The sequence below is a fragment of the Falco rusticolus genome, chromosome 1 (assembly GCF_015220075.1).
Source record: "Falco rusticolus isolate bFalRus1 chromosome 1, bFalRus1.pri, whole genome shotgun sequence".
In the NCBI taxonomy this organism is placed as follows: Eukaryota; Metazoa; Chordata; class Aves; order Falconiformes; family Falconidae; genus Falco; species Falco rusticolus.
In genome coordinates this window covers 104,209,277-104,223,487 of record NC_051187.1, presented here as the reverse complement: position 1 = coordinate 104,223,487, position 14,211 = coordinate 104,209,277, and the positions used below count along the sequence as shown (strand labels likewise).

Sequence of the window (14,211 nt, the reverse complement as noted above, 5' to 3'; positions counted from 1 at the left end):
GTAAAATTAGTAATATTGAACACTGATGAGTTGGATTAACTTATAACTACTGCTTCTGCTTTGCGATGAAGTCTTTTAGATAGCCTAGTCCTGAATGAAAAAAAAACCTGTGTTTTTCGTCATTAGCTCTTTCTGCCTATTCAATTTACTGAGTATCATCTGAAGGAAAATATTTCTTCTAAAGATAGAGGATGTGATCTCTCTCAGAAGAGGACGCATACTGTGGTTTCATATCAGTTGGCTCTTCAGTGTTGCCACAGCTATTTGTCTGTCACCAGTAATAATGGCATAGTGAGGGAAATAGTAACTAGAGAAGGCTAAGTGGGACTTCACAAGTGTGAAATGAGGGCACTTCAGAGGAAATGCCACCCGGCAGATGGGAACTGCCGTCATACAAACCCCCATACTGATTTTAAGGAGAGATGGATACTGGTTCAAATTTTTCTTACAATGGATTCAAATTTCCACTAAAATTAGTAGCTGGAAAAGTAAAATAACCAAGTAAACAAACATTTTAAAATACTTAAGTAGCCATATTTACCACCAATTGAACTGTTGTGTAATATTATTGCGCCACTGTAAACGACAGTTGAAAATACAGGAACATGGAAGTGGAGGGACAGTTGAATCCAGTCCAGTGATACATTAAAGAAATCACATCTCATTGATAATTAATCAAGTTTCTCTTGAAGGCTCTTTACCTGATTAAACCTATTTAGAAGGTTGCTGAAGAGCCTCACTTCCTTTTGCCCTCAGATAGCCTTTTGCTTTAGCCTACCAAAGCAAAGCTCTTGTAGTTTTTGCCTAAGACAGGCTCTCTCTTCTTAGCACATTTGGACTCTTGTTCTTGAACGCAGGTATTGCTTGTATTCCAGAATGGGTCTCAATTACCTTATGCATGGAATGAATAGTCTTAAGTAACCAAAATTAATTAAAAGCATTAGCTTGCACACTGTAATCATTTCATTAGCTAGTATAGAGCTTCCACTGGAAATACCTCACCTAATACATCCAACTTATTTTTTTCCATAGATACATTTAAAATAGGAGATAATGCTTAGGGTTAGGAAAAGAAGTATTATTTCTCTTCCTTTAAATCAGCATTACAATTTCCCCAAAGCCTTTTATAGTACAAGCTTGACTCCAAGCTTTTAATTTCCCTTAAAGAATACAAGTGACAAGACTGGAAACCTACAATAAGCTAAAATGGATTGGTTTTCATTGATCCATCAATGGCATGTGCTTTATGATCAGTGGAGTAAGAACCTGTGGTTTCTGGAAAACTCTTTCCCATCAGTTTTTAGTTCTAGGTATATGAATACACTTCATTTTCTACATGATGACTGATAGTAGTTGGTTTAAATCTGAAACGCTCTATAATGAAAAAAAAAAAATCCTTGAGAGGAATTATAAGCATTTGGTATTTGGACACTTCACAATATACTTGGCAAAATGCTGAAGGAGGCCTCAAAAAAATGAAGTACCATAAATTCGTATTCACTTGCGATGCTGTTCCTTCAACACAAGTGGTATGTTGGCTACCAAGATGAGAGGACCAACACACGTTACTCTCCTTGGGTTTCCATGCAGTTACACCAGCAACAGAATGAGGCCATTCTGTTCACTTCTGCCTCCAGCAGAACGCATCCTGTGCTCTCCGACACTAGAACTGTATGAACACAGAAATTTAGCATGATTTTTCCAAGAACACAAGTTTCATCACACCCCAGTTACATGGAGGTGAAATACCACAGGAAATCCAGATGTAACCCTACCACTGGAGTCACAAACCTAATAAGGCAGCCCACTAACTCACCAGCATGCACAAAGTCAAACATCACCACAAGCACTAAATTTAATATTAGGTGGACAGTAATTTTCTCCGTTTTACAAAAGTTTTGGGTTTTGACATCCTGTATTAGGATGAAACTGAAGCCCTTTCATTTTGAAGTGCATGTGCATTTAAAAACAAAAACCTGGGGTACTGCTGAAAATTAGAGAAAAACCTACATTGTTTCATAGCTAGGATACCCTCCTGGAATATAGAATATCCAGCTGAATGCTGTATCCGAGATGCGTTTCTCTCTGTCTCTCCCAATAAATACATAGATCAAACTCATCTGCCTCAATTAATATTTAATTATCCACATAAAAGGGATCAACTTCCACAGAACAGATAGAGGGCATGTTGGATGGCGCAATGCAGCTTCGTTCAGCAGAAGTAGTTCAGGACCTGAAAAGAGGCTATATTACTTTTGATTTTGGAGGTCTTGCACATGGCACTTCCATCTCTGTTCCCAAAATTGTGTCTACCAAGTCAAAACAGGGGAATTCATTCTGGAATTCTTGTACTCTTAGCTATTCACTGTGTCTCTTTCTTATAAAAAAAATTACCTATTTTTAGGTTTTAAGAAAATAATTCTTAGAAGTTAAAAACGAATATTAAAGCCTGGAGCTGTATTTGTTCGTGAAATCAAACCAAGGATAAAGCTTCATGAGAGCTAATCCAACACCAGACCTGAGGCACCAACATCTATTGCATCCAAACTGAGCAATTAAGAATTCTGTGGTTTACATTTGTCAATCAAAAACACCCAATTAGTATTTTCTAGTTGTAAAAAATAACTTGAAAAAGATACCCAAACATTTAATAAGTTTTTGAAAAATGGAGGTACATCAGCTCTTGGAAGACTCCGAATACAGAGACTCAATGTAAGAGATGCTTTCTAAGCACTCATTTGGCAGCACTGGCACATACTTGTGTTTCAACCTTGAAAGGCTCTGGGCTACTTCAAAAACAATAGCAAAGCAAGAAACCATGTATACATGGATAAAAAAGAAGAAATGGAAACACCCACTTTGACTCCTTCATCTTCAAAACCTCTCCCCTAATACAATAATGTTCCCAGGTTATCTAGCAGCCAAATTAAAACCCTGGCTATGCACTTGATAATTTGATTTTTGCTTCTTCGTATGGCTTTACATACTCACACAAATAAACCTTTCAAATTCAGAAGCAAGATGAAGCAGATATTCCTTCTGCTGCTTGTCCGTGCTTAAATGTAAGGCCAACATGCTATATAAAATCCCCCACTGTGTGGAGATCCAGGCAATATTCCAGGCACAATGGGGTGGGGTGAGGATGTTTTTGTTCAATTTCTTGCTTAGACTGGATTATCTCATGCCCTTATGGTTATATGTACAGAATCTTCCCTCTGCGATAAAATGGGGCCTAATAGTGTCACCTATTGCAAAAGAGCTTCTCTTCACCAGGTCAAAACCCTTGCAAAAGTCCCTGAATAAGTGTCTGTTTGCAGCTCTATGAATTATTTCCATGTGTAGCGATTTGTCTTGCTCATACACCAACGTTGATTAAGATGCAAATTCTATGCAAAATAAGGGACTGAAGAATTCATCAGTGAATATACCCTGTTTGGATTAAATTTCACCTCATCCTGCAATAGTCCCACATAATTCAGTGGGTAACTCACATTACACCAATTAATCTTAAAAAAAGGGGGGAGGGTGATAACTGTAAAGCAGTTTATGTCATAATTATGCAGAAGCACAGACATCTTTCCTCTTAAAGGGGAGACAAAACCCAAACAAAAATACATAGTTGCCTACAATTAAAGCCATTTAAAAGAAATTCCTTCAAGCAGGGGGCTGAAGCAGCGGGCACACCATGCCTTGCAAATCAACCATTTATGACAGAGACTGGACACACAGAGAAAGTCCCCTGGAAACTGGGTGTGGCTGGACAAGTCACATTTTTACCCCATTATTTTTCATTAGCATCACTGAATTACCAGAGGTGGTACAAAAGCCGGCAACGGATTTCCCTAGGATTGTTCATAAGCCAATCTAAGAAACATTTCTGGAAAAGTAAACTAAAGATTTATAAACCTGCATCTGTATTGCTTATAGAAAAAGTGACAGAAGCACACAAGTCCACACCATCATGTGCAGGTTTTATATTTCTTCTGCCAAAACAAACTGCCCTCTTTCTTAAGGGGAGCACAGGGAAATCCGCAGCGAGAGGCACCGGCTGCCTAATGAAACCAACTTCCCCTGAACAAAACAGAGAGCTGTTTCCCCAGAGGGGAAAAGGAGAAAGGGGAAAAGAAAAAAGCAAGAGACAACCCTCCGATAACGTTGCGATAACTGAATTAGATGGTGAAGCAACGTCCAGAGCGGGAGATCCCCCTCGCTTGCGGAGTGCCAGCAGGTTGGCTGCCGAGCCAGCTGCCACCACCAGCACTAAAGCCCCCCGGGCCCGCCGCACACCTTGGCTCCGTGCGAGGTGCCGCGCCCCGCGCCCCTCCATCTGCGCTCCCCCCCACCCCTGTGCTGCCCGGCGCGGGGGGCGAGAGCCGCGGCCCCAGCCCGCGCCGCCGCCCGGCCCCACCTTCTTGGGTCTTTTCCGCCTCTGGTTGCCGCCGTTGCACTTCTCCCCGCCGTCGCTCTTCTGGGCTGCCTCCTCGTTCATCCTACCGAGCGGCACTGCCGGCGCCGAGCCGTGCCATGGACGCCTCCAGCCGCCCAGCCCCTGCCGAGGGTGGGACCCGCCGGGGGCGGGCGCAGCGGCGTTGCCGTGGCAGCAGCGGCGGCGGCGGGGCGGTGCCCCGCGGACCCCCGGGGACGCCCGGCGGGGCGGGGGGCGGCGGCGCGGCCCCTCCCGGAGCGCGGCGAGGGCCGCCCCCCGGGTGCCGGGGAGGGGGCAGCGCTGTCAGCAGCCCAGCATGGGCTGGGTGGCCACGGCATGTCACCCTGTCCGACCCCCCGCCAGGAGCAGGGAGGGGTCCTCCCCTCCGTCAGGTTGCTCAGAACCCCCTCGCTCCTGACCCTGAGCGGTGCCAGGGCTGGGGCATCTGCCCAGTTTGTGTCTCCCCACTCAAAACAAGCTCCCCGAAGCTGAAAGTCTTGTTCAAAGAAGCACACTACGCGCTTCCATTTCATCTGCCAGAAAGAATGAACATCACAGGCCAGGCGGCCCTGGCTCGGCACACTTGTTGAGCAGAGGTTCATTAATTGCTTTATTTTAATGGAGGACCCAAGAAACAAAGATTTGTGGAGAGAGGATGCTCTGAACAGAAAGTATTTCTATGAAGAAAGGGTTGAGTCCTCCTTCCTCAGATGTGACAGAACAGCCCTTGAGAAGTCAACCAGTGGTTCTCCGGACCTGGCTGCGCTCTGAGAAGGAAAGACAGCACTTCCCAGACATCCCTGTGGCCCAAGGTGTTGCCCTCCTCATCCTGAAACCCATACACACCACCGAGGCATCTGGCTGCAACTGTAACGTCTAAGAGATGATTCACTGTCAGTATTAAAACAATGGCAGCGTGATTGGCACAGCATAAGGCAATAGTTTGTACTACTAAAATAAATAACCCCCTCCTTGTTTTGAGAGAACAACGCAGCAACAGTCACATGTAAATGCATGTGAGAATCACAAATGTATTCTCTTTTCTTCTGGGTAACGTGTTAAAAAGAAAGTACCATTCCACTTATAACCAAACAAAACAGCCAAGTAACTTGCCCTCCTGCCTGAACAGTAGCAAGGCTGGGGAACAAAAGAAAAAAGTCACTTTAACTGCTTACTCAGCAGAGGAGAAGTTGGAGAAAGTGGAAAGGACCCAACGAGGCATGAATACGCTCTCCCACGATCACGCTGGCTGCTAACACAATGAACATCTGCAGCACAAAAACAATGTAAGCAGTGTAACAATCTGACACTCCCTATTTTTTTATTTTTTTTATTTTTTTTTTTTACTTTAAAAGTGATTTCTTTGTTACTGCTAGCAGTAGTAAGTTCTACACTACAAAGAGAAATAACTCATTTAAAAGTAAAGGGAGCTACAAATCTTGAAGGCGGGTGCTATACAACACTGCATCTGTTACACCATAATTAGAGCTGCAGTCACAGTCACAGCAAGTATTTTGGGGAAGACATACAACAGTCATTTTTTATCAGTGTCAGACATTGATGGAAATCATTTGTGAAACCTGTAAAGATGTGGGTTTTCTTCTAAATTACAAAGAAACCTACTCCGCGCACAAATGTTGTTTTTAAAGAAAGAGGTTACCTCCCCTTTCACGTTTTAGTCAAATTTTGTACAAATTTGTTTGTGCAAAACTAAGCCTTTCACATTCTCTGTTGAACATTTGTTTAATCCCACTAAGAACTGATCCTTGGGTTAAGGCAGATTGTTGATGTGGCGATGATTTATTTATGATTCTTAAAATAATGTTTCTTGCAAAATTAAATTAAAAAAACCAAACCACTGATATTTCTGAATGTAAATACAAAGACAACTTAAGTCACACATGACTGTTCTGAAAACTCCGAGGTGATGGCACAGTACTGTAAATGGGATGAAGAACACAGTATCTCACTCAGCCAAACCCAGTGCTTTTCCTTCCGTCCCTAGAAGAGATGGGACTTGCTACTACTTCTTTAATTCTATGTTTAGTTTGGTCTTCAAGCTGGAAAAGAATAACGAAACAGGATTGCAGGAGAATTCCATGACATCCAAGAAAAGGAGCAGGTTTTCCTGAGAGACTGTTATGATTGAAGGCTTGATGCCTCGTGAAAGGAAGAACTCACTGGGAATCACCACAAGTAGCAAAAGGCCAGTACCCTGGGAGGCAGCCAGTGCTAATTGCAGGCTGTAAAGTGTGAGGAAGAAGTGAGGAAGACACAGTTTAAGGATTTTCAGTTCCATTATGTAAGTTTTGTAGTTCTTAGTACACCATCTTCACCTAAATCCGTGCCACAGTTAAAATATAAAGGGAATTAAGCAGCAGGTAGCTAGAAAGCTAAACTGCAAGCACAGTAGTATCCCTTATGTTAAAGTAACCAGCCTGTAATTGTCCATCGAGAAGCTGCGTATTTCTCACCTGATCTTTTTCTTTTTGTCTATCAGTACATGAGAGTTGCACTGCCACACCACTCCCTGCAAAATCAAGTGTATGGTGGTGCAACAGCGCCCACAAACAAAATACTGGAAAAGCCTATTGTGACAAGTATCTTAAATACTTATTGACAAGAGCTACATAGCCATCACAAACTCACAGGTACAATTCTACTGAAGGATGACAACCTCGTTAACCTTAACTGCTCTTAGGTCATGTCCTCAAATCCTAGGCATTCACCTTTGGCAACACAGTTTTAGGTGTAATCAAAGGAAACAAATGTTCTTGCTCAGTAACAACATATCACTGCTCTCTGTTTCCCACCATCCCAGAAATCCAGCATGAAACCTAATCAGCCTTACCTAACCAAGCAGGGAATCACAGCTGGTGTGAATTGACAATAGGTCTAACAACTGCACCAGCTCAGGTATAATAACCACAGAACTGTCTCAAAGAAATGGCCAAACATACTAGTAAGTTCTAAATATTCGAGACTGCTGAAGGCATTCTTTGTCATTTAAAGCAGTTAGGAAAAAATATTATAGAATGTGAATTGCATTTCCTTTGCAAAGCAAAATTTCTTACCTGGAAAAATAAAATGTAGACATAACCAAACTTCTAATATAGGGAACTACATAGGAAATAATTTTTAACTCGTTTGAAACAGAGGGCTGCAGTCACATATGTAATTGCCCCTCATCAGTTTATAAAAGGAATATCATATCTCCAACTTGCACCTATCAACCCCTAGTGCAGGATAACTGGCTAGTAATTTATGATCAGGCAGTTTCCATGAATGAGGGTCGAGATGATCAGGTAGATTAGCATGTGGAAACTTCCCACGGATATATCCTGTCAGTTACGTTGTTTTGAGGCCTGTATTCATTACACCGAAGTCCAGGCTTAGCTCAAGTGTCTTAATCCACCCAACATCTGAATCACATTCCAGTTAACAACATACAATTACCTCCCTTCATACAGATGTGATGAAGACATTCCATCCCAGCTTAAATGTACTTTATGGAGCTGAAAAGAAGTTATGCAACAAAAGCATGAAGCAACTCCTTTAAAGTTCTTCAGCAAAGTGCTGGCCAGTCTCTCCGCAAGCATTGCCATAAGCTTCTTGTAGCACATTAGCAGTAATGGCAGCAGTATTAAATGAATCCCTTTAATTTTGATAAGTGCAGGCAGTTGAAAGGGTTTCATTACTGAGTTCTGCTTGGGTGTTTTCCAGATCTAGGACCCTCACTCCCAAACACACTCATGTAGACAAATGTAAACCAAAGCCAAAGAAAAATGTTCTTTTTACAGCTGTGGGCAGATGACACTAGCCTGCACTGAGTTCTGTGATGATGCAGTTGGATCACTGCAGCTGTGTAAGCTACCAGACTTACAACTAGCTCAGGCACGTCTACACCGACAGTCATTAGCATCCCCTTTTCTGTCACAGAAGTCATGCTTTCCTAGTAGAAAATCACCTTTTTCTGGAGTCAATCCTTATGATATCATTTCTGGTTACTTCCACAATTGAAAAACTTAATCCTACAAGGCCGGCTGTGTTCCCACCGAATCCAACAGCAGCAGATCCATTCAAGATGTTTAAAATCCCACCATTACAACAAACAACAGAAACTAGAAACTCAACTTATAGTTAAACTAGGACCTCTTTCTACACCTTGACCCTACTTCATATTCTGCACTTGTGCTATCTATACAATAATAATCCTTAAGTCAGAACATTTTCATGTTCCACATTTTCAAAACTGAAGGCTCTGGAGGGATCTTATCAATACGTACAAATACCTGATGGGAGACAGTAAAGAAGTCTGAGATAGGCTGCTCTTCTCAGTGGTGCCCAGTGACAGAACAAAAGACAACCGGCACAAACCAAAGAAATTCCATTTAAACTGAAGGAGTGGGTGAAAAAAAACACCAAACTTTTAAATGTTAAGGAACAGATTATCTAGATAGACTATGAATTCTCATCCTTAGAAATAGAGCAACCTGCCCTAGCTGACTCTGATCTGAGACAGGGATCAAACTAGATGATCTCCAGAGACCCCTTCTCCCCCTCAACCGTTCTGTGACACTACAAATACAGAGCATTGATTCTGCAGCTGTTTGAAGAGTGCTTTGCTTTTGGTATTCATTAAAGGCATTAAAATACTCAGATGTTCCAGTTGAGTAATGCAAACATTGTCATTCTTAAAATGGTGACACCTATATTTTGTCAACTGCTCCTAATTTTTAGCATTAAACATTAAAAAACCACCAACAAGACAACCCCCCCCCCCAAAAAAAAAAAAAACCCACAAAAAAAACCCTTAAAAATCCTCTAAATATCATGTGCACTAAGTGCTCTGTATCTGTTCAGCTGTATGCCACAGACAATCATCTGGGATTTTATCGACTTGCCCCTACAGGAGTTTCTGCTGGTTACCTTGAGCTGAACCCTCAGCTTCCATCTGTCCCACTCTGATAAGAGAAGAACAGTAGAGTGAATGAGAGGTGGATGAAAAAGTCAGCTACGGTTTACCACTGAAATCATTAAACCAAACTCTAATAGGAAAGAGTTAATGTGTGCATTTAGTTAATTACACCAAAAAGTCTGACCAAACAATTTTTATGATGATGAAATTAAATAACACACATCACAGAAATGAGACTTTTTATGCAGTTATGTAACTGATCTCTATTTGTTTCCTCCTCAATGAAAGGAGCACAAACAGAATCAGTAGCAGAGAAACAAAGATGCAAGCAAGGAAAAAACCAAAAAGACCAAAAGAAATATTTTTATCCTGCTCAACAGATAACCAAAATATTCCTTTTTACTGGCAGGCACTCCCTCCCCCCCCCCCCCCCCCCCCCCGCCATAATTTACTCTGTGTCAATTTCTGAGTGAAATCCTGGCCCTGATATTAGTTCTTTAACTTAATACAGCCTAGCCAACCTTTACCATTTAAACACAAAAATATCTCCCACTAATATAACAATTGTCCTTATGCAAGTAGCAGGCAGGGCTTTTAATATGCAAAACTTTAGACTCAGAGACCACAGAAGATTATTATTACTTTGTTTAATTCAAACTGGATACAATCTAATTTCTTCACTCAATTCTATGTGCTCCTTGGTATGAAAGGATTAATCTCTTGACAGAGGGGATGAAACAATAAAACTATTTAACTAGTCAATTCACATCAATTTTAATTTCATCTTCCCCAGCATATCTTCTAATTGTCAGCATAGAAGAAGGACTACAATGAAAGGCCAATGGTTGAGCCACCTGTCAATGACTACTGGTGACAGACCCTGAGCAGATTAACCGTATGGCCATGAACCCTTGGCTACCTGTGTCTGATTGAGGGCACACAGCAATAGTCAATCCAAGTAGGGCTCAAAACAGAAACCTGAGGTACAGTACCGGAGGGTCCCCAACCTGCTGAGAATCCAGACGGCTCCATTAAGGGACCTGAGCAGAACCTCCCATTCCAAATGTTTGCTACTTCAAGCAACATGCTGGACACAGCCCTATTTTTTTCTTCTACCTAGCTGAGGGTGGGGCCAAGGAAGACAAAAAGATGAACAATCATTATGATAAGTTGAGGTTCTTGCCCAAACTATAACTTACCAAGTGGTTTGTTGTTTTTTTTTTTTTAAAAAAAAAAAAAACAAACCAAACAACAAACAAAAAAGGCACAGTGACCAAAGACGTGGGTCTGTTTGTTTCTACTAATTCTGGCTGTAACCTCCTAAAAAGCAGATTCCTCCAACAATGCGTCATAGTTTTCCATTTAAAATCATCTGTTATACCGTGTTTAAGAAATATTGGCATGTTACAGATTTTGCATCTCAAATATGTGACAAAGTGGTCTGTCTTTAATCTGGATTTATGTTGCACAGTTATAATTGCCCTGGTAAGGAATCTTCTCACGACAGTAAGATGGCCAAGATATACAAAGCCATCTTCCAAGAAATATATCTGACTTCTTGTTCCATTCTATTAATAAATCGTGTTTGAAAAGGAAACCCAATAAAGTAATAAAAAAATCCCAGCTCCATTTTACTCCTTGTTTCTGACTTCAGCACCCTGGCGGCGGACAGCAGTGAGAACCAAGCCTCTTTCCCTACACCAGGTTGGAGTAGGCACTTTCTTCATTTCCTCCAGCCCCCTAACACTGGCACAGCACAAACGCCTGTCATAGCTGGTTTCCACACAGCAGAAAGACAGCAAATATTCCTGTAGCAAATACACTTGGGTGACTCATTTCCCCAGCTGAGTATCTGTTGTTAGCAATCTCAAAACAAAGATGATACCCATCTGTGTGTTCTTGTGTAAAGCAACAACATGTAGTAAGGTCTTATCATCAGTCAAATATACCATAGTTGATGATGCACAGTAATACTGAAAATATGTATTACAGAAAAGGTGGTTCTTTCAAAGGTATTTCCAAATTGTGAAAATTTCACATCTGAGTTTGATGCTGTCAACAACTTGTATATGTGTTTAAAATGTGTGTGTATATATATATTTTTAATCACTTGGCTCTATCCCTTGTTGCTTCTATCCTCTAGAAAAGTGTCATTCCATGGAAGTGGCAAAAGAACTATCAATATTTAAGATTTTCTAGATGTGATTCTCAACAGCCTTTAAATACTGATGAAAGTCAAATCAGCAGTGCTATATGCTGGAATAAATCTCAGACTACCTATTCAAATACCCATTAAAAAGTAATAAAGTACACAAATTTGACACTATCTTTTTTTTTTTTGCTAGAAAGACTGCATTCATGTCAAGCCACCAAACTCACTAGAAAAATAAAGCAATTGTCTAAAAGATTTAACTTTAAAACAATTGGTTATTTTAATGAAACACTAGGTTACTTTGTCCTTCAATATTAACACCTCCTATTTGCTGGGAGTACACAGTATTTCTAGCATTATCTGCATTATAATTATCAGCCAAGTTTTGCAGACTTGTGATTGTCTGCATAGTTTGAAGCGCTCCATAAAACATGTACGCAGCAAAGACTGACAGACAAACTGATGGTCAAAATGCAGATTTAAAAAACGTTATAGGCTGTGGAGATGAAATTCTCTGCACTTGTAGCATGCTGTATATCAAACCAATTAAAATCTATGAACTGAACGCATCATTTTCTGCCCAGTGGGAGCTGCAAATTGATCGTTTGCATTATCCATCCATCTGGTAGTTACAATTGAGTGTATGTGACCTCACATAACACCTCTGTTTAGAGGACATGAAACTTATGCAAGAGAAAAGGCTCTTAAGAACCTTGCAATTATCATGCTGGTCACGTGCTCCATGGCGATTGCTATAGTAACCAGACACTTACCATGAACACTTTCTAGCTAGAAGCATTCTTCTCCTATGCCTTGAATTTATATTCTTTGGGTAATTCTTAAGTTATGTTTTATTTTGGAGTAAAGGAATTGAGGCTTTTGTGTTCATCTGGCAACTTAAAGATTACCAGAAATGAAATCTTAGATCAGTTATAGAAGAAAATTAGAATAAATGTTTCTGTCATGGGTTCTATAAAATACAGTATCTTGTATCATTTAACTTGCACAAACTGCAAGAGAGCTGTGTCATATTTTCAACAGAATGTAATAAAATAAAGAACAATGGGTTTTTTTCCTGCCAGGTACTCAAATGAGCCTCTACAATTGAACTTATTATAGGTATAGCTGGTAATTATTATTATTATATACAGCCTTCTCTTGCTAGGTACTGTTTTTATTTTCTTGTAAAATATTCTGATCAAATTTCCACCTTTGTGATTTAAGGAGGCTTTTTTATACAGCGTCTCTCAAGATGAACTTGAAATGTTCATCTGAAAGAGTTCAGCTGTTAAAGATTTAACATCCACATGCTTCAGATTAAGAAGTACAAAGAGGGTAACAGGATTGCCAATACTGGGGCAGCAGAACCAGGGACGAATCTGGGAATGGCACCAGTGGCACAGGAGGAGCAGAGAAACTACTGTGAAGTTGAAAAGGGGAAAAACAGACCAAGCAGTCAGTGCTTCCTAAAGGCTAGTGTCCTCCAAGGTGGGGCTGGGGGGGCACACACAACAGGGATGACATAAAATGTCAAGGTCTATAATCAGCAAATGGTTTGAAACTCTTTAGACAAATTATGTAGCAGCTGACCTACAGAGCATGAAGCTACTGCTGCTACTACTAAGAAAGAGCAGATAGTTGTCTACTGTTCTAGAAGTAAGGAAACGTAAATAGCAATAGTACTCGTGTAACCTTAATTCTACCTGTATTAATGCATTACACAGTCTAATCACATCATTGCATATCTGTTATTTCACTAGAACCACCTGGCTCAGTCAGGGCTTAGATAACTACACCACAGTATCAAAGAGATACAGGGTGAGGGCATCTGTTACCTGATTTGCAGATGTTTTCAGAGAAATTGGAAGACATGGTGTAGGGCACTGTAGGACTAGAAACAAGATGGTGGCTTCACAGCTAGGGCAACTGAGCTTCACACCAGATAACAGGGTTCATGCTGCTACATCTGTCCCTGACATCATACTTCATACAAGACAGATGCTTAAAAACTAGCTGTTCACAGAGAGTTTTCTCATTTTCTGGATGCTTATCAGAGATCTTGTGAGCTTGTCTTCAAAGGGTTAAAAACTCCAGGTGTAATCAAAGTCAGAAGGACTGTTTATAACTTCAATCCATGAGCTGGAACACACTGAATAACAGAAGTGTCCATTTTCCTGAGCTAAGGCTCCAAACACAGCAAAAACTTGCACATCATTTATCTCTTTCAGCATCCTATCTATTCAATAGAAATAATTGTGTCTTTTCACTTAACAGAAATGTAATGACAATTCATTATTTCTTCAACACTCTGGATATTACTTTGATGAGCACTATAGATGAGCCCTATAGATGAGCCCCCAAGGGAATAATAATTTTGTCTTCAAAGGGAGGTTTGAACAACATGTTGTAAATAAGGCCTAGGGCCACAAATCAAACAACAAGAAGGGAACAAGCTATTGAATAGCTGTTCATTAAATGCAGATCATCTATTTTGTGCACTGAATACAGCAGGACTTGGTGGACAAATTATTGTGGATGTGTGTAATTGAAGACTGTATCATGATGTATATACATGACTGGGTCAAACAAGGGGTGCAAAAGCATCTTCTAACTCAACACTCTCAGTTAAGTCCTTTCAGTGTATTTTTTAAGTGTGTATATATATAGGAAAAAAATTTGTAAGGACTCTAACATAATACAGGATCAGAGCACAAG

General features: G+C 40.6%; 1 protein-coding gene across 18 annotated transcripts in view; it reads right to left on the bottom strand.

Moving 5' to 3' along the window:
* Positions 1-14,211, bottom strand: part of ANK2 (ankyrin 2) — a 355,749-nt gene that overhangs the window by 247,631 nt on the left and 93,907 nt on the right. For 11 of the 18 annotated variants that reach the window (XM_037393755.1, XM_037393719.1, XM_037393773.1 and 8 more), the window contains exon 1: positions 4,409-4,524. The exons of 2 other annotated variants lie outside the window; for them this stretch is intronic. In XM_037393755.1, coding sequence (XP_037249652.1) covers positions 4,409-4,489 — 81 coding nt within the window. In that variant the 5' untranslated portion in view covers positions 4,490-4,524. Of the gene's footprint in view, positions 1-4,408; positions 4,527-14,211 lie in introns of those variants that run through there. 5 more of the 18 variants (XM_037393573.1, XM_037393599.1, XM_037393847.1 and 2 more) reach the window with 1 other exon arrangement.